This window comes from Xenopus tropicalis, chromosome 2 (assembly GCF_000004195.4).
Source record: "Xenopus tropicalis strain Nigerian chromosome 2, UCB_Xtro_10.0, whole genome shotgun sequence".
Lineage (NCBI taxonomy): Eukaryota > Metazoa > Chordata > Amphibia > Anura > Pipidae > Xenopus > Xenopus tropicalis.
In genome coordinates this window covers 86306611-86331059 of record NC_030678.2, presented here as the reverse complement: position 1 = coordinate 86331059, position 24449 = coordinate 86306611, and the positions used below count along the sequence as shown (strand labels likewise).

At 38.6% G+C, this 24449-nt stretch overlaps 1 protein-coding gene across 4 annotated transcripts; it reads left to right on the top strand.

Annotated features, from left to right (window-relative positions):
• The first annotated feature begins 2769 nt into the window (after positions 1-2769).
• Positions 2770-24317, top strand: oscp1 (organic solute carrier partner 1). 4 transcript variants are annotated; one of them, XM_012956792.3, is made up of 12 exons: positions 2770-2859; positions 2985-3159; positions 8655-8684; positions 12550-12704; positions 12867-13034; positions 14097-14177; positions 14811-14914; positions 15476-15604; positions 16904-16973; positions 18960-19099; positions 19557-19620; positions 23884-24317. In XM_012956792.3, the coding sequence occupies exons 2-12, from the start codon at positions 3048-3050 to the stop codon at positions 23998-24000; spliced, it is 1170 nt and encodes a 389-aa protein (XP_012812246.1). In that variant the 5' UTR covers positions 2770-2859; positions 2985-3047; the 3' UTR covers positions 24001-24317. The 4 variants fall into 4 exon arrangements, with proteins under 4 accessions (XP_012812246.1, XP_012812247.1, XP_012812245.1 ...); XM_012956793.3 differs by lacking the exon at positions 8655-8684 and having other exon boundaries at positions 2772-2859; XM_012956791.3 differs by having other exon boundaries at positions 2800-3159.
• The last annotated feature ends 132 nt before the right edge of the window (positions 24318-24449 follow it).

Here is a 24449-nt window from a genome sequence, read left to right as displayed (position 1 = left end):
AAGGATGTGTTAGTACCACACTTGGCCAAAATATATAAGCTTATGTGCCACATCAAAGCCGCTCACTAAACATGAGTTCTACACTATTATTCTGTAGTGCACAAAATCATTAGTCCCCCAGCAAACAGTGTGACTGAGGGTATTAATGATTTTAATTACACTAAAGACTGTTAATAGGAAGTGTAGGACTCGCCTACAATAAAGGGCCTTAACTTGGCATGTTAGTTTACATATTTTGTCCAAAGTGTGGTACTAACACATTTATTATTATTATTATTATTATTATTATTAAATCAAATTGTATGCTGGCAAAAAGGAGGAAAAATCAATCATTCTCATTTTTGTGTATTTGTACACAAAATGGAGAATGATTAATATGTCCTCCTTTTTAAGGAGAAAACAGTAGTGTACACTACTAGGTGGTGGGCCATCCATTTAAAAGAAACTACTCAGTCGAAACATGAAACTGGGTAAATAGGCTGTGCAAAATAAAAATGTTTTTAAAGAGATACTGACACCAGAAATTAATCCTTTGTTACATCTATCATAACATTGTCTTTGCATGAGCTTTATAATTTTGCCATAAAAGTATTTGCTGATGCTTTTCCATTCCTTATCTGATTCCCCATGTTCTTCTATGAGGGGGCAGCCATATTTGTGCAGCAGTAGGCCGTTAGCATTAGAAGCTGTAACTGACAGGCCGAGAAGGGACAGTCAGGTTGGCAAAACAGTCAAGTATAGGAACTTCAAGCAACAATTACATACAAAACCAGCCCTAACAGTGAAAAAAGATCAACATGACCTATAGGTAACTTTTTATGTAGATTCATAATTTGAAAAGTGTTTTTTTTGTGTCAGTATCACTTTAATATAGCTAGCCAAAAATGTAATCCATAAAGGGTGGAGTGAGTGAATGTCTATCATAATAGCCAGCACACTACTTCCTCCTTTGCAGTTCTTTAGATTTTACATGTCAGTAATCATTGACTTTAGGGGGGGGTGGGGCACATGGGACATAACTTCAGTTGGTTTGCTTTTGATCTTTATCAAAAAGGTCCGGGGGGCCCCCAACAGTCTGAGAGGCCATGGTATGGCCCCTTGCTTAAGAAGTTTGAGGACCCCTGGGTTAGAGAGCTGCAACCAGTTCTGATTGAGTTTGCTGCAAGAACCTTTTGGTGTCCTCTATTTCTTATCTTAGCACACAGCATAAGTGTGTTGCACTACACCTCCCCCTTGATCCTTTAACATAGTTAAGGCTTGTGTGTTAAGAGGTCAGTGTACCCCATGCTCTATAGCCAATCTAGCTGGACATTGTCTGTTTTACAGCCAAAAAAGGGGGTTACATTTGCATTCAAACAGCCAACCAGTTAGTAAAAGCAGGGGATCTTTTTGCTGCTGAGACTGAGGGGGGACAAGTGTCCTGGGCCCAGTGGGTTTTTAGGAACTTGGGGGCCCAGCTGTCCTGCATTTACTTGTATTAGCTTGTTGGTCACTGATGGGATAGGATAGGAAGTTCAAACTTCACTCACCCAATCCCTGTGCAGCTTTACCAGGACTAAACTTCAGAGACTAAAGAGCAGTAAGGAAGGCTGTGTAGGGGAAAGAACCTGCAGGCACCAGAGCTCCCACCCTCCCTTCCCAAGCCTGTAGCTTACTGACAGCACGGGGGCCCGGCTAATCCATGTCAATGCAGTGCTGCACTGCCTTTCTCGTAGTTGCAGTCCCCATCTACCATTTATCTCTATTCCAATGATCCGCAACCAGTGGCTTGGGGGCAACATGTTGCTCGCCAACCCCTTGAATGTTGGTCTCAAGTATCCCCAAACCAGGTAGTTATTTTTGAATTCCTGACTTGGTGGCACGTTTTGGTTGAATAAAAACAAGATTTAGTAAAATAAAGCTTCCTGTAAGCTGATAGTGTGCATAGAGGCTACCCAATAGCCAATCTTAGCTCTTATTTGACACCTGCATTAATTTTTAAGATGCTTGTGTTTCCTGGGGCTCACGAGTAAGAAAGGTTGAGGACCCCTGCTCTATTCCATACTCCCAAATCTAATGTGCCAATCCCTCCTCCATACCCCTGATCCCCTAAGTGGAATTTACAGCACCATCAGGTTTTTTTCTCTCCTCCCACACTCCTGTGTTCCATTGCCTCTCTTTGTTTATGCCATTCTTTCCCCTACTTGTATGACTACAAGTACCAGACCTTTATAAATAACTTGCATGGGGCCCCAAACTTCCTGAGGGAGCCCTAACTGCGACCCACTGCCAGCAGAGGCAAACCCCCATGCTCCTGCTAGCTCCCTTTAGGAACGGTGTCCATTTCTGCACATCTTTCAGTGCAGTTGCCTAGGACCTTGGTGTAGCAGTTACCAATAATTGGTTGTGTCATTAGATACATCCAGAGCACGGGAAGCAAATACAAAGCTTAGACATACAACACGTCTGATTTCATTGTAAAACACAAGTGCAGTTCTACAACCACGGCCAAGCAATTTATGCGGCATTATGGGGAAAAAATTGCATCATGGGTAGGAAACATGCGGATTTGCGTAAAAAATTAATTGCATTTAATACATGCTTTCCTAAATTATCCCTCCATTCATTGGGCCGTCATTTGGCAATATATTAAGTGTGAAGTTACTAAAACGTTTCACTCGATGACAACCAGAAGCTACCGGTTTGGTCTATTTCCCTTTAAGCTCGACGACAGCAACGTTTGCAAAGTGCCTTCTGATTGGCCAATAGGGACGGTGGCCTAGCAACAGTGCAGCAGCGTCGGCAACTAAAGGGCCTGCGAAGTTCTGATTGGTGGAATCCGGAATCAAGCGCTGTGGTGGCGCAGCCTTGGCACTGGGGGTGGGTTGGTGCTGCTGTATTAATGATAGGTCTTTCGTGGACTAGAGTTCCGATAACAACTGTTGGACCTACTAAGCGGGTCTATAATAATATTAGGTTTTCTGTCCGTCTCTGTTCCGTTTTAGTGCAGCACCATTCTCTTCCATAGGGCCCTGCTGTATCCAGTCTCCAGGCTCTTATAGGGAATCATGTCTCTGCGCACACTACCTCTTCTCTTCATCAACCTTGGTGGAGAAATGCTGTATATTCTGGATCAGCGGCTGCGGGCTCAGAATATTCCCCCGGACAAAGCCAAAAAGGGTGAGCAGCAATTTTATCATGTAATCATGTTTATTACAATAGGTCAAGCCGTTTGGCATCACCTCTTCAGAGTCTATGCTGCAAATGTGACATAAGTGAAGGCACAGCCTTGCCAGCTAGGCTACAGGACATAGCAGTTTTCTTTTTCAGAATACATATGGGGAAATGTAAAGGAGATTTTAACCTATACAAATGTTGCCGTCAGCAAAAATAATATGCCATTTGAAACATATCCCTAATTCACATCCATTAATAAAAATGCAAGGATTAAAACAGGGGTCCCCAACCTTTCTTACTTGTGAGCCACAGTCAGATGTAAAAAGACTTGTAGAGCAACAATAGCATCATAAAAGTTAATGGAGGAGCCAAATAAGGGCTAAGATTGGCTATTAGGGAGCCTCTATGCACACTATCAGCTTACACGGGGCTTTATTTGGTACAAAATCTTGTTTTTATTTAACCAGAACTTGCCACCAAGTCAGGAATTCAAAAATAACTCCCTGGTTTGGGGGCACTGGGAGCAATATCCAAGGGGTTGGTGAGCAACATGTTGCCCCTGAGCCACTGGTTGGGGATCACTGGGTTAAAAGATATTAACCTCTGAAATTCCGCACCACAGACACCTTTAGGATGCAGACACCTACTCACAAAGGGGGTCAATGACCCCAGTAGCTTCCTCCCATAGGCCACGTAAGTTACCACAAGATGAAGCTTAAGGAAAGCACTGACTGCTCCAAACACTGCAGCTGCTCATGTGTTGATGCGTGAGGTCACCTCACTATTGCGTATCTACTGGCAGGCTCCTTCATCCTTCTGATTCTTTATATTGTGCACATAGATTCCCTGGTACATTGCAATTATGTGGCCTTTGCACGGTAAATGGATCCCCCAACTCTCCCTCCATGTTTCCAGGACCTGCACTTAAAATATAGCATTCACTGGCACAGCTATAGAGGTGCTTACGAGTAAAATAGTATGTTACATATTGCTGAAACTAAACATACATTCTTAGCTGCTTTTCATTCATTCATTTTAGAACTAGGTTCTATGCATAAGGATGAACATCCCCTTTAATAAAGGGTGCAAAGTTTGCCCAGCTTATGCTACCTGCTAATTGATTGTTACAGGTGTGGTTTTGGTCTTTATAGGTGACTAGACCTATAGTAAACTTTGTACTTCTTTTAAGGGTCAGTCCAAAGAACAGAATTGTTGTACTCTTTTGGTGCCTTCCTATATAGCCTGTAAAATGTCAGCCTTTATCAAATCCTAGAAAATGGTATTGTATCAGTGACCTAAGGAGGTTTTATTTGTTGCCATACTGTTATTATTTGTTATAGCAAGTTATGCTGGACATTGGTGCTAAACAATGACATCTGTATTGTTATCATGGGATGCTGGGGGATGTTAAACAGCTGGAGTGACACATGGTATATTGTTAACACTCAGAGTGACGCTGTTTAAGAAGAAACAATCATATACATAGTAAGGGTTGGGTTGGGGTTGAGCTTTTTATATTTTGTTAAATAACATTGTTCAATATGTGGAATTAATAGGCTTTAAGGACCTGTCTGTGAAAACACAATTTTTAATACCTCATCTATAGGTTTAGATATAGGGGAATGCAGGTCTGAACTGAGATTCAATATAGACCCTAGGCATTTCATGTATACTAAGGTACAAACTCCTCACCTAATATAAAACAATGGACTATGGCAGTTTACAGCAGCAGCTCTGGCTTTTCAGAGAGGTGGAGGATATCATTGGAACGACCAAGGATTGTACAGCTGCAAGGCTTTTGATGGACTTATGTGAATTTGCGTTATAGGAAGTAAATGATACGGAGTAATGACTATAAAGGTTGTCATTCACCCAGGTCGTGGTGTGTCTAGTATAAGTAAATCTAGAGCAACGGGAGTTGTTGAGTAATCATTGAAGAGGTTTCACAACTCTTTCGAGCAACTTCTTCAGTTCAACTAACTGGTAATCCGGCATGGGGTACCTTTGAGTGATTGATCCTCTTCCTTCTTATGTTTTCGCGTTGCTTGCACATGCACCGTAGATTGAAAAGCCGGACTTTAACAAAAAAGCCAGCTTTTTCAGCTGTATTGCACATGCGTCAGCCCCAGGGTAATAAAGAATGACGACAGGAGGAAGAGGTTTGCTTGAGCGCAGGTACCCCAAACTGGTGCAGTTTTTTGCTGACAAGGGCAACGGCTCAGGAGCACAGGTAAGTGATTACAATCACTCTGGAGTGCCTAACATTTGGCACCGCCAGTGATTGTAACATTCCTTCTTCTTTAAGGCTGTGCAGGACAATCATTACAATATTGTTTATCCACACATGGATAGATTGTGCATCCAATTTTAATTTTGTGTTGCATATGACCCTATAAGTAATGTGGGCTCCCCCTGGAGTTTGATCATTCAAATTTCTTGTGTTAGGGCTTTATACACAGACCAAAGGCCATTAAATTCTGACAACACCAGCCATAGTGTATTAACTAGTTGCTTCCATACATGTCAATGGTTGGTTGTGATTATTTCTTGATGGGATTTTTATGCCTGGTTAATATCTGACTTAACTTTGACCAAATTTCAGTTGACTGAATATTGGTTGAGGACAACAGAAATTTGCTATCTTTGTCAGACGTGACCAGGTTAGTAGGTTGGAATTCAGGCGAACCCCTGAATACTTCTTGAAAGATTCACAGAATAACAAACCGAATCCAAATCTTAAAGGAGCACTAAACCCTAAAAATGAATATGCCTAAAAATGGCATGTTTTATATACTGGACTTATTCACCAGCCAAAGGTTTTAGCATCTTAATAGCAGCAATGATCCAGGTCATTACAGTTGTCACAGGAACTCCTCATTTTGGAATGTGTTTGCCACACTCACATGCTCAGTGGGGTCTGCACAGCTGTTGAAAAGCTAAGCTTAGGGGTTGTAACAAATTATCGAGCAGAAAATGAGGTTGGCCTGTAATATAAGCAGATGTTACACAGTTGATTATTAAATTATGATGCTAACTGCACTGGTTTCTGAGCTGCCATGTAGTAATTTTCTGCATTAATTACTAATCAGCCTTATATTGTGACATTTATATTCTATATATACAGTATATTGTGAGTCGGTCTCTAAGCTCAGTAACTGACAGCAGCACAGAGCATATACAGCAAATCAGCAGAAAAGAAGTTGGGGAGCTACTGGGGAATCTGTTGGAGGCACAGATCTTTACTGATATAGGAGTGGGGTAGTCATGGGCTGGCACAGAAGCCCAAAACACAATGTACTACATTTCTATACTACTTATTTAGTTGGGCTTCAGTTCTTCTTCCCAAATCAAGCTACCGAAGGGTTAAAAAGAACCGTGCTCATTGAGTGGCAAAAAAATTCAACTTCCATGTTTATGTGACGAAAAGTAACATGATTTTAAGGATTCAGATCCAATTAGGCCAGGACAATGGATTCCGCTGAATCTTGACATAATCGGAAACTGAATCCTTGATTCGGCGCATCCCTAATTTTTATGATAGAATGGGTCCCTCAGAGTTTCATCCTTCCATAAATTACACATATTAGGACTAAATGCTTTGTTTGCTCTACTAGTGTGGATGGGTGTCCTGGATCATTTCACTGTTTCAAGATTAGCTTCATTCGGTGTACACTGGTTTTCCTATTCTCTGACTGGCAAAGATATTTTTCTGCTTTGTGTTTGTTGATATTTAGTCAGGATGTTAACACAACACACATAGGGGATTTAGTTTTTTTTTCTAGTGCACCGCAATAAGCATTCTGAAAGATCTTTCTGGAGCAGAGGTTCGCTGACTCTTTCTTAGTCCTCCTGAGCATGTTTTACCTCACACAAAGTTTCCGCAGGGCTTGAGAAAGACTGAGAAAGAGAGTCTGTGAACCCCTGTTCCGGGAAGACCTTTCAGAAAGCTTATTGTGGTGCAGTAGACATTTGCAAGTGGATATCTCCTAAACCATTTATTTTTGGTAATGCAAATATACTGAAAAAATACTTGTTTAGTGAAAAGAAAGCCAAATAAACAATTTAGTTTTGAAGGTGAACCACCCCTTAAATAAAGCCTTTAATTATATAAAAAAAATTCCAATGTCTGTAAGCAAGTTGGGGGGGTCAGTTTTATGTTTCTTTTCCTGAGTGATATACCATCTAGTCACTACTTTAAATGCTGCTTCTTTAATAGCTGTATTTAAGGACATTTTTTCATTCATCCTGTAAAATTGGTTGTCCTAAATTTTTTTCCCAATCCATATGTTTTAAGAGGACATCAGAGTTCTGGGACATTATTTGTTTGTACAAAAGACTTTCCTGCTTGTTGACATCTGGTTTCCAATAGAGTGGGGAGCATCTAGCACCTTTCAGCTTTAGCGCCGCAACAAATCTCCGTTGTCGCAGGCTAGAATGTAAATCGCCAGTGGGATGGAATACACGGCGCCGCAATTTGCCAAAGTCGCAGAAGTTTCCTCTCAAGGCAACTAAAATAGACAATGCTAATCATTTACTGATAATTGTCTCTATGTATGTTTTAGCAGAGGCAATTCTCAGTATTGTCTATGGCAGGGTATTTTCTGGAGTTAAATAACCACGACAAGTAGCTGCTACTCAGTAGCTCTGTGTGTCTTCACCATTATATTGTTTCCCCCACCAGAGGTGCAGGCTAATCCCTTCCCGGTGTGGGTAGCTCATCAATGGTGCGGGGAAATTTCTATAACAAAAAACTATTGTTTCCTCCAACTTGAGTGCGTGCTCTATTAGCTTGCACCTCTGGTGGGTGAAACAATCTAGTGGTGATAAGTGCCGTTTAAGGCAAAATTATATATAGCTTGCGAAGGCAGTGTCAGTTTCTCTTTAAAGGTGAACCACTGCTTTGAAGTAATTCTGCCTTAGAGCTGTGATTAGATGAGCTGTGATTAGATGAGCTATACCCTGCAGTTATAATGTTATGCCTATCCAATGCTTCCACTACATTTCTACTACCAGGTATATGTGCTCTCCAAATTTAAACAAACTTGTTGCATATATTGGGACTTATAGTCCCAATAGTAATACAAATAGTAATATAAATACTGCAGTTTTTTTTTATAGACATTCAGCTTTTCCTTAAGGCAATGGCACCTAAAGCCTAGAGGAAATTGTAGTTGTCATACTGTGACCCTCCAGCATTTGAAATACATTTAACATTATTTTCAAACTGCTTTTTGGGGGATGCAAACTGCAGTTGGGATACCACTTGTTCGACTTCCTCAATATTAATTCCAGAACTGGAAATATTAATCTGCTGTTGGGCACATTGATGCTATGCATTCCCTTACATCCTTAACATCTTTGCCACGTAGTATCCCCATGTAACATGTAAAGTTGCTGTTGTATAGATGTAATTTTATACATTTTATCCTTCTTGCAAGAATTTTGGTTTAAAGTTTTGTTCTGTTTTACTTATGTGTTTCATTGTCTGCTTCTCTTAGCTGGCTGGACAGATCAGGACAGAAAACGAGGTAGGGTGAGCTGGTAGGTAAAGCTGGCCATACACGTTTAGATTAAAAGATATTTTCATTATTGTACAACCAAACTTATCTCAAAACAGTCGTTTAAAAGATAGTTTTGTCTATCAACGAAAACGTCCGTTTTAAGCTATATCGTCTAGTTGAAGCTAGGATAACTGTGAATAGCTGCCTGCATGTCCCTGCAAACAATTGGACAATGAATACATTTTAACGACTACAATTTTTTAACCTGCCCAAACAATTTTCTGACCAACGTGTGATGAAAAATCACTACATGTACAATCATTTGTTGCCCACCGATCTTACGATAATTTTACAAAATTGTTGGATCTCTAAGGAGAGAAAAATCGTTACGTGTATGGCCATCTTAAGAGAGCTTCTCTGAGTTCTTACCTAGCATTGCTGCTTCACTTCTTGTCTCTATTGTTTGCTCTAAGGCATGCAAAGAGTTAACTAGGTTTCTAAGACATCAGTTTTCCCCAGTCGGCCAATATTATATCATTACTGTTTGCGAGTGCTTTAAAGATGTCTATTGTGAATTTTTGAAATTGGAATTAGTATTCCGTCCTTAACATTGTAAAATTAGCTTTTTTAATAACTGTTTGCTTTTTAATGGCTTATATATTTAGTATTCTTTTTCTTATCTGCTGGTTTGCTGTATTTGTATATAGAACTTATATATTTTTTTTATAATTTTATTCATTGTGGCTATGCTGCTGTTTTCATTCCTGCAAAATACTGCAAGTAAAGCCTATGAATTCAAGACTTAAAAACTTAAAAAAAACTTTGAAGCTGGCTTTTTGCAATGTGCATCTGCATGTTGACCTCGCCAAATGAGTGGATCTTCACATTTATGGCCAGGTTAACAGTAGGTAGATATGGGCATTCTGGGGACAGACATTGGCAAGAGTGTCGAAGAAGATGGCGAGCAGGGAAAGTAGTAGAGCAATAATGAACCATGCTATCAACATCTACCACTTTTAATGGATGGGATTTTACTAATGCCATGGAAATGTAGTCTTATATTTTACACTCCTAGAAAATACAGCTTTTCTGTATGTGGACATCTGTTGGTCACCAGCTCTAAATCTGTTGGAAAATTACAATTTTTATAATAGATGAAGTGCCTGTTTTTGTTAATTTTAAACCCTTTACACTTGTATCTTATATAGATTTTTAGGTCTTACTGTCTTAGGAATGAACTCCAGGTCTATTAGTTGTTATCAAATGAACTTATGAATTTATTTTCTTACACAGCATTCTTTTGGAATGTTTGATGTCATGTCTTTGAAGGACATGATTACTTTTTATAAGTACATTAGAGGGGAAATGGTTCTTCACGGTGAGAGCAGTAAGGCTGCGGAATACCCTGCCGGATAATGGTGTGATGGCAGATTCTGTTAATGCCTTGGATGGCCTTGGATGACTTTATGGACAAGTTTAATATCCAAGGCTATAGTTATCTTAAAGGAGAAGGAAAGTCATTTTGGCATTTTACTGTCAATAGATTTCCCACATTAGTGCCACCTAGAACGCTATCTTTATTCTGCAGAAAGCTTTACCATACCTGAGTAAACAGCCCTAGAAGCTCTCTCCGTTTGTTAAAGATAGCAGCTGGCATTTTAGCTTGGTCTTAGTAGCTTCCTTGTTGCAGCTCTAGGGACTGGTAGCTCAGATCACACATTCTGATGGGAGGGGGAGTGAATTCTTATGGGAAGGGGGAGCAGGAGAAGGGAGAGAGGAGAGAGCTGTGCAGACTCTGGCCCCGGGAATGAAGGACTTTTCTGGGAGAGGAAGTCTGATACCGAAGAACATGTATACAAAAAGGAGACAAGAAATCCTGTGTTTCTTTTGATAGAGGACTCAGTGCAGCTTTTCTGTGAGTGCTTATAGCTGTATTTACATAGACCTTTCTGATAAAGCTTTTACCTTTCCTTCTCCTTTAAGATCTACAGTTAATATAGTGTAGGTATGTTTATATTTTATATAATTTTTATATATGTGAATTGATAGGTATGCATAAGTATGTGTAATATATATATATATATATATATATATATATATATATATATATATATATATATATATGGTCCACAAGGAATCGGCACTCAATGCTTCACAGGCACTCGCCGGGTGCTGTCCAGAAAATAGAAAGCTCATTTGTAGAAAGCACTCACGGCATCCAGATGTAGGAAAAAAATATTGTTTATTTAATCACCCTATCTACGCGTTTCAATCCCCATAGGATTGTCATCATACTTATGCATACATTGTGGGTCATTTTGAACTGGATAGACTTTTGTCTTTTTTTCAACCCAAATTTACTATGTAATTATGTAAAGATAAGCAATTGTTCCTGCATCACAGTGCTTTTTTCCGGAAAAAAAGAAGGCTCTCATATGTAAATCAAGTGGAAATCACTCTTTTGAAGTTGAAACTAGATGACATATAAAATCATAAATTCATCCACTATATTAGCCTGCAGATGGTGCAGTAACCATGACATTGGTATAGGTAGGTTTGTGTATTGTTTCTCAAACTATGACACTACTGTGCAAATCTGTTTAAGACCTGTTCCTTCCTTAAGACCTTGTTTGTAATTAACGGCAGGGAATGTTGCTGCTCTTTCTGGTGTCACTTTTTTTTTGTGTTGTGCAATTACAAAGTGCAAAATATTTTATTTTATATTGATTGACCAAGCCCCGTTTCTAGCAAATAACAGACGGGCTGCTGTAAGATGCCACAGCCAGTTACTATTAATTGGACTCCTGGGAGCTTCTTGGGTTTGGGAGCTAGGGTTTATTTTAAATCACAGTCCTTGATATTGACTATGAAAAACATGTAAGGCTTTGGAGTATATTGAAAGTAACATTCACATGGTATTTGTTTAGGATATTCTAATTAGTAGATTATAAACAGTTGTGGATGGGATTAATTGCCTAGCCTTGCAGATAAATCTAGCAAAAGGTCTTTCAGTAAATAAAAATAATTAAGGATTTATGCCCAGCCCCACTATGCCAGTCCAAATGATCTAAAATGAACACATCACACCTTATACATTTTTTTGGTGGGGAAAGAAACAAGTGAATGCTTATAATCTTAACTGTGTGCACGTATCTGCTTACAATTTGTTTTGGTAAGATACTGCTATCAGGTGTGGTTTCTATAACATGATGGTCAATTAATCAAGAGGTTATCCCCTGGGAGAACCAATATGAAGGAGAGTTAGGGTATGATTTGGGGCAAATGCATATTATATATGCCGATAGGTCTTATGCTATTGTCATACAGGCTCAAAGAAATTATAGATCATAAGGTTAACTGTCTGTGATTGATTAGTGTAATTTTTTAGCAGGTTACTGCAAAGAGGCATATTGTATCTGTCACATTGTGGATACATACCTTATGGTTTATGTAGAGTTGGATGGCGATCATCACCCAAGAATTAATTTGGAATAAATATCATATTTGAAGCCACAAGTATAAACCATAGTCATGAATAACTAATCTGATATACTCATAAATTTGTTGGGATAAAATTTTGGGGCTTCTAGTATGGACCTAAGAGGAGCCTTGAGGATGAAAGGTGAGGTACACTAATAAGGAAACCTAATATTAGAATGTGATTACCAATTAGTACTATGCAGTTCTCTGTTGATAAATCAGTGTTAATCTTTTATAATATTACAGGGCGTTGTTTGATTTGTCTTGCTTAGTCAGTGCCAATAAATCCATATATTGGGTCAGAATGCTCTGCAATATAGATCTAGAATCTCAGTCATATAGCAGATTAAACAGGTATTGCATTTCACTTCTCTTCGCATCAGCAGACTTTCAAATTTTTTTTATTTCATAGTTATGAATGATATCATCACCACGATGTTCAACAAGAAGTTTATGGAGGAGCTTTTTAAGCCACAAGAGCTGTATTCTAAGAAAGCCCTGAGAACTGTCTTTGATCGTTTAGCACATGCTTCTATCATGAGACTGAACCAAGCAAGCATGGATAAGGTATCTTACAGAATGGAACTGTGGCATTGCAATAAGTGCTCTAATCCTAGATGGAGACACTTCAAAAGTTAAGAGAGTTTTAAAAGTGTAATTAAAACGTAACTGCAGCAAATCAATTAAAGTTTTTCTATACTTTCTTTTGTTTTGAATTGATTAATTTAGCTGTATGACCTAATGACCATGGCCTTCAAGTACCAGGTTCTGTTATGCCCTCGTCCCAGGGACATCCTGCTTGTCACTTTTAACCATATGGATGCTATCAAGGACTTCATCCGAGACTCACCAAGCATCCTTAATCAAGTTGATGAGACGTTTCGGCAGCTTATTGATGTAAGTTCATTTCTACTCATATTTGTGCCACCAAACATGAAAGTTAGCCCTTTACTATAGTTGAATACATATTTGACAACCTTAATATTTTAATTATAAATAAAAAAGGAAAAATATAAAGCCATTTGTGTACATTTCACAGGGTAGCTGGAAAAAAACCATGTGTAAACATTTGCCCATATTTCTTTGGACAATGTAAAAATCTAATAATTACCTTATTATTATTATTATTATTATTATTATTATTATTATTATTATTATTATTATTATTATTATTATTATTATTATTATTATTACTAATAATAATACTAATAATAATAACAATAATAATAACAATAATAATAATTTAATACTATAAATACTACTACTAATAATACATTATTTTTACATATAAATGTGTCCTACAATCCAAAACAAAGTAAATAGCTGTAAAAGTGTTATCTTTATTATTTTTTCTTTTTTTAATTTTAACCACTTAATAAGGAATTCTGATAATGAAACTAAGGTGTCTTGCTAGCTATTAGAATTCTTAACCAGCCTTCAAAATAATCTTGTTCTATTTACTTACTTTATAGCCATTTGCACTTGGGCTTGGTCATATGTGCATGCACAATTGAGTACATTTTATTTTCCTTTACTTATGCAAGAATACCAGTCTGTGCTAAGAACATCTGAAAAGAAGTAAGCTAATGTCTATACAGTGTTCATATGATTTTTCCACAGTCTAGTGCAGTTTTACTCAAAAACTTGATTTATTCAATTTATTTCAGTGGGGATTAAATACCTTTGCTTGTTTTTATAAAGGGGAAGTGCCACTGACATAAACTACTTGCCCAAACAGTGATAGTGACAATAGGGGGTTTATTTTTTTATTTTTATGCAGGTAGTGCAAAGCACTACCAGGTTTAAACATCCATTGCCGTTCAGTGAATTTTTTATAATAGTCACAGTTCCCCAAATATTTATACAAATACCTCTTCCTCACAAAAAATGGGTTTATTGTAAAACAATAAAAAGGTACAATTTAGACTTAAGCTAACCAGAATCCCTTTTCTCTTACAGATGTACACTTGTCTGCCATCTGGAGAGTTCCAGCTTATTAGGCAAACTCTTCTGATCTTCTTCCAAGACATGCATATAAGGGTATATCTGAAATCCACTGACCTCACATGTCTATTTTGAACTTTTTGTTAAGAAATAAACTGTTTCTTCTACATGCACAATAGAATATTTGTTATGTGGATTGGTTGGGGATTTTAAGAGATTTGCATAAACCATAGTACCTATTTAATGTTGTACTCATTAATACGTAAGAGTCATAAGAGTAAGATAACTAATACAGATAATGATACAGTGCATAATGTGCTCCATCTGTTACTTTCTTGCAGCTTGGTGCTTAGGTATTATGTTTGGCCCTTTTATTGGCACCATCCTTCTTTCTAACAAGTTTTCCTTTTTAAAAACTCTTCTTATCATCTGTGCTATAATAGAGCTGGATGTTGCATGGGTCATGGTTGTTGCTAATGCATCCTGAATGACCTTACTTGGAGATGAATGTCTGGGAGTAATAATACAGATGAATTGTTTTAACTGTCTTTTAAGATATTAAATTAATAATTTTTAATTTAATTTGGAGTGAGTTCAGCTTCAGCCAAACACTGAACTAAGTCATAAAATATAAGAAACATATTATCCCATTGTGGAATCCATTAAAATATCTTCAGAATGATGTTTATCCATGATTTTAGTTTAGATACTATATTTTTTCCCTTTCAGGTTTCTATATTTTTGAAGGACAAAGTCCAGAATTCTAATGGACGCTTTGTACTTCCCACATCTGGTCCTGTTCCTTGGGGAACTGAAGAGCCTGGTCTAATTAGGTCAGTCTTTGCTGAAGCCTATTTGGGCTTTTGTAGAAAGATGTTATTAACATTCATATTTAGTGTAGGGTGCTGGTTTAGTTACTTTCTTATTACACAATTAATCTATCCTCTAGAACAGGGCTGTCGTATTGGAGGGCCGTGGGCCAGGTGTGGCCCTCCAAAGGCTTTTTATGGCTACCAGCCTGCTCAAAAGCTTCATAGACTTCACTCTATGACATCATCATTTTACTTTAATTCGCCCCTCCAGCATGCTATATGAAAAATAATTGACCCGCTACATGTGATAAGTTGGAGAACACCGCTCTAGAAGAACACTGTCTAGCTTTGTCCACTATATCATGATCCTGATTAAAATAAAATTACAATATAGAGGTATTAACACCTGGTACCTGGCAAGGTTAGGGCGGCATAAAAAAAATGTTGAACATATCTGTTGTTGGATAGTTCTCACCTAGAACTTATAATCATTTGGTATGGGTACAATGATAATTCTATACAATCATTGCAGGCATTCATTCATTAAAAATAATGAATTAACTCACAACTATTTTTGTTTAGAATATTTAATTACAAAGGTGAAGAAGTTAAGAGAGTGCAGTTTCAGAATGGTGGAAGTTACATAAGTCCTCTTCGAGAAGGATCCTATGACCTCTTTGGAGATAGAGTTCTGAAGCTAGGAACCAACATGTAAGTGATATGCTTGGCAAATGCTGGAATGTAATTTACAAAAGTTTTGCTTTGCAAACATTCAACTGTTGGCCATGTACCCTGTTTGTACCCTTGTTTAAAGGACAATGAAAGGTTAATATAAATTAAAAGTAAGTCTAAAGGCATTCTTTTTAAGTACTTACTGCATATCTAAATTTCCAGATCCCTGCTTGCTTCTTTGAGATATGGTGCTGGCAGCCTACAGCAGTGTGAAGACTATAGTGACATCACTGAAATCTCTCTGTCCTTCCTGTAGGCTGCCAGCGGCAGCCTTCCTATTCTCTGAGCATGTGTGTAACTTGATCCTGTCTCCTGTTCTGAGCAACACATGCCCACCAGCCAATCAGAAGCGGATCTGGCAGAGGGGAGGGGGGAGGGAAAGAAACACATGTGCAGTATGAAGGAAGGGAGAAAACCTTTTTAGAGATGGCTGCCTGTTTTAGAAAATGTGAAGTAAGTGTGACTGAGTAAATATTTGATTAGGTGAGCCAAAAGTTTTAATAAACAATAGGAGGACTATTGGGCAGTATGCTTTTTAAATTTTGACTTGCATTCTCCTGGGTGATAGGTAGTGGTCAGAACATAGGTGCACTGTAATCACACTACCTGGCTTATACATATCATGTGCAGATTCTATGCTATTTTTGCACCTTAACATAGAGGGCAACATTTCCACCATATACTGTATGTGTAAGGGCACATGTATGTCTGCAAGTGCAGTGAGCAATATACAATTTTGAATGCAATTGGCATTTTTTTCCACAATGCATAATTTTCTTCGCAGAATTTCAGCATCATTAATGATGCAAAGGATGCTTTCGATGCAATTGTGCTATGCCCGTCTCATTTGCATCCACAAAATTACAGAAACTACAAGCTCATTTTGTTACAAATAATACACAATTGCGCTGAAGTACCTCTGGCATCATTGCCAGTGTTCAACTTTCAAGTGACATTTTTGCCTGATTTTTTTTAGGCATATGTGTGCTGCTGCTTTTGATGTGGGTGCCAAGGGAACCTTGGAGCTACCGCCTGATCAGGAGGTGGCAGTAGCTCCAGGCTTCCCCTGTGCCAATAGGTGCAACAGCGCAGAATTCAGAACGAAAGTCAGGAAGGACTTTGCAATGTCAGGGGCAACTATGCAGAAGTGCAAGGAGGGTGCAACTTTCTGCAGGGACCACAGCTGCACTTGCGGACTTACATGAGCCCTACAGTGTTTAGGAAGACAGGAAACATTTAGATGATTTAAACTTACAGATATTTGTATCATGTCCCCAGGTATAGTGTTAGCCGCTCTGTGGAGACCCACATGTCTGGAACACTGAAAAGTTCAGCATCGCATACAAAGGTCAGTCAAAACAATTGTAACATTCTTTTTGAAGGTAATATACATTGCTCTTTAAGCGACATGTAAACCCCAACAAAAAAAATAATTGGCGAACAGCCTCTTTGAAACCTTTAAAGAATGAAGGAAAGTTAAAAACGAAGTAAGCTTCTTTAGAAAGGTCTAATACAGCCATAAGTCCTGTATCAAAAGAAACACAGGATTTCTTTTTTTTCTTTGTGTACACATCAGACTTCCTTCTCCCGGTAAAATCCTTTAGGGCACGACACAAGTCTGCGCAGCTCTCTCCTCTCCCCCTCCCATCTCAACTCTCTCCCCCTCCCAACTGTGCTGTGAAATCTGAGCTACCAGCAGTTGGAGCTGCAGCACAGAAGCTACGGAGACCAAGCTAAAATGGCAGCTGCTATCTTAAACAAACAGAGGGAGCTTCCAGGGCTGTTAACTCAGGTATGGTAAAGCTTTCTACAGATTAAATATAGCGCTCTAGCTTGCACAATTGTGGGTAATCTATTAGCAGTAAAATACCACCATGCCTTTCCTTCTCCTTTAAATACCTGCCACTCCTGTTGTTTAAAGGTTAATAGTAAGACTGCAGTATCCCCTTTATTACTTGGGATTCCTTCTTCTTCTTTAACCGGCTTTGGGTCTTGGCCAGGGGTCCCCAACCTTTTCTTACTTGTGAGCCACAGTCAATAAGGGCTAAGATTGGCTATTAGGTAGCTTCTATGCACACTGTCAGCTTTCAGTAGGCTGCCACCAAGTCAGGAAATTTAAAAATAACTACCTGGTTTGGGGGCACTGAGAGCAGCATCCAAGGGGTTGGTGAGCAACATGTTTCTCACGAGCCACTGGTTGGGGATCACTGCTCTTGGCTAACTGAGCATGCTCAGTTCTTCTCAATTCAGGTTACTAAACAGACTCTCCAATCCAGCAGCCAATGAAGAGATGGTTTCCATAGCTCTAGCTGTGCATTCTGCTAGAGAAACATGTTTTTTTCTCCTAAACTCCTGTCCTGAACTCAGCTTAACCATCACAGTGCTCGGTCCAAGCACATCTTTTTATGAAAGTAAGTTCTGCCTGTGTAAGCCTGCATTCTTCATTGCTTGAACTTAATAGTGCGCATGGGCTGTTTGCAGAAGTAAACATCACTGATAATGTTGAGGGAAAATGGGCGCCAGGTGAAAGCTGCTATTTGTTTTATGAAAATGTGATTGGACTGGCATTGGCAGTACAAATGGTGGGGTCTGGGTGGGGGAGATATGCCCAACTTATATATGTGGTAGGAAAATGTAGGGTTTAAATGTCTTAAAGCACAAGTGTGCTTTACAACATGGATTTCACCTACTACCATTTTTTTGGCATTATGATTAAGGGGCAGATATTTGAGATGGAAGGAATTCAACTGCCACACACAAGAGGTGCTGCTTTAAAATACAATCGTATCTAATTAAATTAAATGTTTTGTTGATTTTTCATAAAAAAGGTAATTTAACCAGGGATGCCTAAACACCTGTAGCACATGTGCAGTGCTAACCTAGAATTGAAAGCTCTGTGCATTATGTTTTAATACAAAGAAAATCACACTTGCTTTGACTATTAGTTCACCTAGTCTTTATGATATTAGGCCCCAGAATGTACTTTTTTCTTATTTATTGATAATCCAGTTCTTGGATATGAATTTTACCTACAAAGTGATCTCTTTGAGAAGCTGAATATTTTAACATTTATTGACAATTTCTTCATGTCTTGTGCACTGGTGTAACTACCATACAGCAAATTACAGGGAGGGTCAGGGGGTGAAGGGGGCCTGGACGGTCACAGGGTCTGTTGTATGATTCCGCCTTCCTTGTGCCTATGCCGTCCACTGCAGGTAAGGGCAGTGGGGAGAGGGCCTGCACATATATTTTGGGGTGGCTTGGTCCAACAATGTTTTGCCATTGGCCTTGTGTGAATCCCTTTTTTGTCAAACTAAATATTTTGCTTTTGTAGGAAAATGTTGCACCAAATCCATTAGCAAAGGAAGAATTAAATCTTTTAGCACAACTAATGGGTGGATTGGAACTGAAAAAAACATCCGGTAGTGATCACAGCTTTCGACTGAACTTGTTTAATGATGATGAAGAAGAAGAGTGAGTGACTGCTGATTTCTGCTTTTTTTAGTCATTTTGTCTGTTGCACTGTGACATGCAGCTTTTTCTTCTGTGATACTTAAAGGACAATGAAAGTAAAAGAACAAAAATACTTTAAAATATTATGCATGTTGGTCAAAAGTCCTTATCCAAAGCAGGCAGCTCTACTATGGTATTGGTTGCTGAGAAATATTCTCCCTGTGAAACTTTCACTTGTAAAGAAATACCCCCTTTCTATTTGTATTGGAAAAAATACTATGCAGGGCAAACGCATATGCATTTCATCTTCTGTAAGGCCTGCACGTGTTCTGTAGCATTCTTCCATTATCAGTATCCAAACATTGTGTTTTTGAATTGTTGTTATGAATACAACCATTCAAAATTTACAACAGGATTTAATCTATTACAAGAATTTAAACTGTTAATTTCTGATTTTATTTCTTTTGATTGCTTAAAGGAATGCAGCACTCTTACGACCAGAAGAGCTCTCCTATAAAGTCATCAGCATTCAAGCAAATGAAGTAGGTGGCACAGTTGCAACAAATTATATTTCAGGTCATGCCATAGCTGTTAAAAGACTGAATTTATTAAAAAAAAAAAACACAATTCAGTGATGTTGTTTTTAGTTGCAGAAAGAGAGAGTTAATGGCACATATGGCACTTCTCAGCCTAGCACATTTTGCTTGGCCGAAAAGCACCACAGAACACTTCTGCGAATGGTGTTCACTTAAAGGAACAGTAACACCAAAAAATGAAAGTGTATAAAAGTAACTAAAATATAATGGGCTGCTGCCCTGCACTGGTAAAAGGTGTGTGTTTACTTCAGAAAGTCTGCTATAATTTATATAAATAAGCTGCTATGTAGCCATGGGGGCAGCCATTCAAAGGAGAAAAGGCACAGGCACATAGCAGATAACAGATAAAACACTATTGTATTCTACAGAACTTATCTGTTATCTGTTATGTAACCTGTGCCTTTTTTACAGCTTGAATGGCTGCCCCCATGGCTACACAGCAGCTTATTATATCAATTATAGTAGTGTTACTGTAGCAAACACACCAGTTTTACCAGTGCAGGGCAACAGTGCATTATATTTTTATTATTTTAAAGCTCTTTCATTTTTGGTGTTACTGTTCCTTTAACTGGGAAACACCTTCAAGGAAAAAAAACGTTCAAAGTAAAAATCAAACTAGGTAAAAAGGCTGTGCAAAAAAATGTTTTTTTTAATATAGTTGGTCAATAATGCAATCTATATAGGCTGGAGCTTTTTCCTTCTTTGCATCTCTGTAACCTGTTAGTCATCCAGCAACTTGAAGGGAGGCCACATGTGACATAATTGTTCAGTTAGTTTGCCTTTGATCCTCAGCAGACAGGCCAGGAAAAGAAGCAAACTAACTGAACAGTTATGTCTTTAAATCATTAAATCACTACTAATGAGTTGCAGTGCTATTTGCAGCAGCTTTGCAGTGCACATGCAATCAGGGAAGGAGATAAAGAGAGATCTAAATCTTCACTGTAAGGGAGGCATTGTGTTGTTCATGCCTTAATCATCCAACAGCAGAAGGACTATCCTTCATCCCATTTGGGGCACAAGTTTCAAAAGGGAGCAGCTGGCTTACAGGTCCATTTAGTAACCTGGGCATAAAGATAGCTGTCCCACCCATTTATAACATCATAATAAATTTGCCACTGATTGAGCACTTTACTAATTTCTGCGATAAAAAGCAGACAATGCCTGTGAATATCTGAGGCATGAAGCAGCCAGAGTATGTAGCCAAAGCATGATATAGAAGGTATTCGCAACAGATGGAGAAGAGACCTTCTCTGCAGGGATCTCTTTAGCACAAAGAGACATTAAATGAGTGTCATGGTCTGCTGGAGGTCCCGGCAGACAAGCAGGATAAATGTCTCCCTGATGGAATAAAACAAAAGAGAGACTCAAAGAGGCGACTACAAGGCTAACAAAAGGGAACAGTATGCACAAGTGATGGGCTTGTTAGAAATGGGAAAAAATACAGAAGCAGGTCCTTTGCACACATTAATAAAGCAACCAAAGCTGCATGTCTGACACCGACATAGGAGCAGCTGGACTAAGGACTGGGCTAATACACATCCTAAGCAAAAGGTGACCAGGATGCAGAAGTGGCAACCTTAATGAGCAAACTCTAGTACCGTAAACCCAGATGATTTAAAAAAGATTTGATGAGATGATACAAAATGAATTTGTATTTTAATGTAATTTTATTGAATGTTTATTTTGTTTAGTATTAGAATCTGTTGCACAGAGTGAGAAAGAGTGAGTATTAGGGATTATTAACATTATGTTATTATGATTAACATTTATTTATAAAGCGCCTACATATTTCAGGATGCACTTAATTCACTATTTTGGCATTTGGCTGAACCCTGAATCCTTTGATAAAGATTTGGGTGAAAACGGAACCAACTCCTAATTAGCATATGCAAATTAGGTTGCGGAGGTGTTAAAGAGAACCGCACACCAGCCTAAAGTTTCAGCATCTCAAAAGCAACAATGATCCAGGTCTTCACAGTTAGCACAGGAGCTCCCCATCTTGGAAAGTGTCTGTGACACTCAATTGTGACATGTCTCTGAGCAGCTGTTGAGAAGCAAAGCTGAGGGTCATAGCAAATTATCAAGCAGAATATGAGGCTGGCCTGTCATATATATCTATATTTATCAATTATTAAATTCTGATGCTAATTGAACTGGTTTCTGAGCTGCCATGTATTAATTGTCAGCGTTATTTTGTGACATTTATATTCTGTATGTACAGTATATTGTGCACCAGTCCCTAAACTCAGTGTTTTCAGCAACACAGATCATGTACTGTGAATCAGCAGAAAAGAAGATGGGGAGCTATTGGGGCATCTTTGGAGACACAGATCCTCCCTGCTAAAGGGCTGTGGTTGCTTGGGCTGGTACAGAACCCAAAACATAATGTGCAACATTTATACCCTACTTCTTTAGTTAAGTTTTAGTTCTCAGAATTCAGGATTCAGATTCATTTTGACCAGGCACTTGGATTTGGTCAAATCCTGCTGAAAAAGACTGAATCTTGGCTGAATCCCAAACCAAATCCTGGATTCGCTGCATCCCTAGTGAGCATAGTACTAAAGAGGGCTGTTGCTAGTTTTGAATTGATCAGGGACATAGAACACCATGTAAGGTTCTACACATTAGATTCCCTAACAAAATGTTAGAAATAGAAAAAGCCTTGCACACCGTAACGGGAGATTATCCAAAACAGTAAAAAATATGAATGCATGACAGAAAGGTATTGCTACATATAAACATCAGTAGAAGAGTTTAGCTGCCCTGACATGTTTTGTTACATGAGAGTTACATGAACCTCTGTGTTTTCCTATGTTAGCAATTCTGTATTTAAAAGGCGGGTTTTACTCTATTGCCATTAGGAGGAGGTGCATTGTAATATACCTCTCCTTTAATAGGTTTATGTGGGTATAAGCTACAAAAGGTTGCCACCTTTTGCTGGTGGCAATAACAGCCTGCATAGAGGATGGGGGGAGGCTGAAGGATGACATGGGGGTGGGGCTAGAAAGGGGAGGAGATGTGATGCTTAAAAAGGAGTAGAGCTGTGACATAGCCAGGCCAGATCTGGTGAAGATTTGGTGAGTTGGCAGGGTAAGAGAGCTGTTTGAGGTTAATAGGAGAGTGGCAAGAGGGTTTTGGAGGGAATTGGGGTGTGCTGGGGACGTTATCACTGGGGATTACAAATGTTTTAGCAATTACACTGACAATAAATGTATAAGAACAGCCCTGGTCCTGGCTGGTAATTTACTAACTAGGCTGGTGAAATACTGACCAGGTCGCAACCTTAGCTACATGTTGTATTTTAATTATTTAGTTAAACTTACCTGTGAAGATTCTTCACAGAGTGATCAAGTGGTTAGGTTTATTAAATGCAGTCACCTAATGTCTACATAAAAGTGCTTACAGATCACACATAGTTTTGTTTTTAATAACTTATTTTCCCTACATAGCTTTTTAGCCATTTTGAAAGCTTAAAATACTTTAACATTACAGTACTGGATATTCAGTCTGTTTAGGTGGCCAGTTAGTTGTACACTATCCTGGCCCTTTAGCAAATATTATATGACATACTTTATACCCGAATCTCCCAATAAATTATAGGATTGCAAGTTACTTAAATACAGAACTCTTGTAACTAATGTTATGCCTAAATACAGCAAACAGCACTTACTGCTTTGGTGTGACAAAAGTTTAGGTGAGGGGAGAATTTAGTGTCTTGAAAGGAAGTGGGAGAAGCACAATAGCCCCTAATTAGTGTGTTCACTCTCTGTGGAATAAGCTATTCCCCCCCACCCCTTTTTTAGTTTGTGAAAATTATAGGCAGCGGTCAGTACAGGGCTTTTTTGTGGCCTGTGCCCACCAGCACTTGCATGTCCGACTGACTCTCAAGTCAGTAGTGAACCTCCACGCTCACTCCACGTCCTTCTTCAGACAGAGGTCTTTTTTAGCTGGTGCAGATTTTTTTCCTTTTAGTTTATAGGACTGATTGCTTCTCTTAGACCTGTCCTACTTTCTGCCCATCATTTCTAATGTTAAATTATTCGTAGTACCTGCATGGTCAAAAGCTGAGTATACCTGCAATATTTATACTGTATGTGTACTTGGTGTATAATATGTTGTGCTATATTGTGTTTTAAATGAAACACAATAGACAGGCAGCAATGAGGATAATCTTTGTCCCAATATTTTTTGTGTTCTTTCTCTTTTCAGGATCAAGAACGAAATAAGGAACTTTCTCGGATAATGGGGGCGTTCCAGTCAGAGGAATCATGTGTTCAAAGTACCAGTAAGGGGGATGATCTGTTGGCCCTGATGGATGGACTGTGAAAATGCAGTAGCAGAGCAACAGAATATAACATCTGTGCATAATGTATGAACATGCTAAATTCTTGAAGCATTTTCTGTCTTTTCACAGGGACACTTCCAGAGTGTATGTTAGTGAAAGCCAGTTTGTAGATAGGATCCTCAGATGGTGATCTTTTGTATCTTCAGCCACAGAACTCAAACTCTTTATGGCAAATGTAATATCTAGAAAATATGACTATACATGCATGGACTTGGGCACGTGCACATTTTAATATTCACGTGTGTACAAAACTTTGATAAAATTAATTTGTGTAATAAAAGAGTACTGTATTGACCTATTTCTCATTTTTGTGTAAAAATTACTTCTTAGGTTCTTCCACTCCCATATTCTCCATCTTGTGTGCTCACTCACTGGCATGGCATTGGCCCATCAGTGTGCACAGAAGGCGTGTTTTTGCATAAAAAGCATA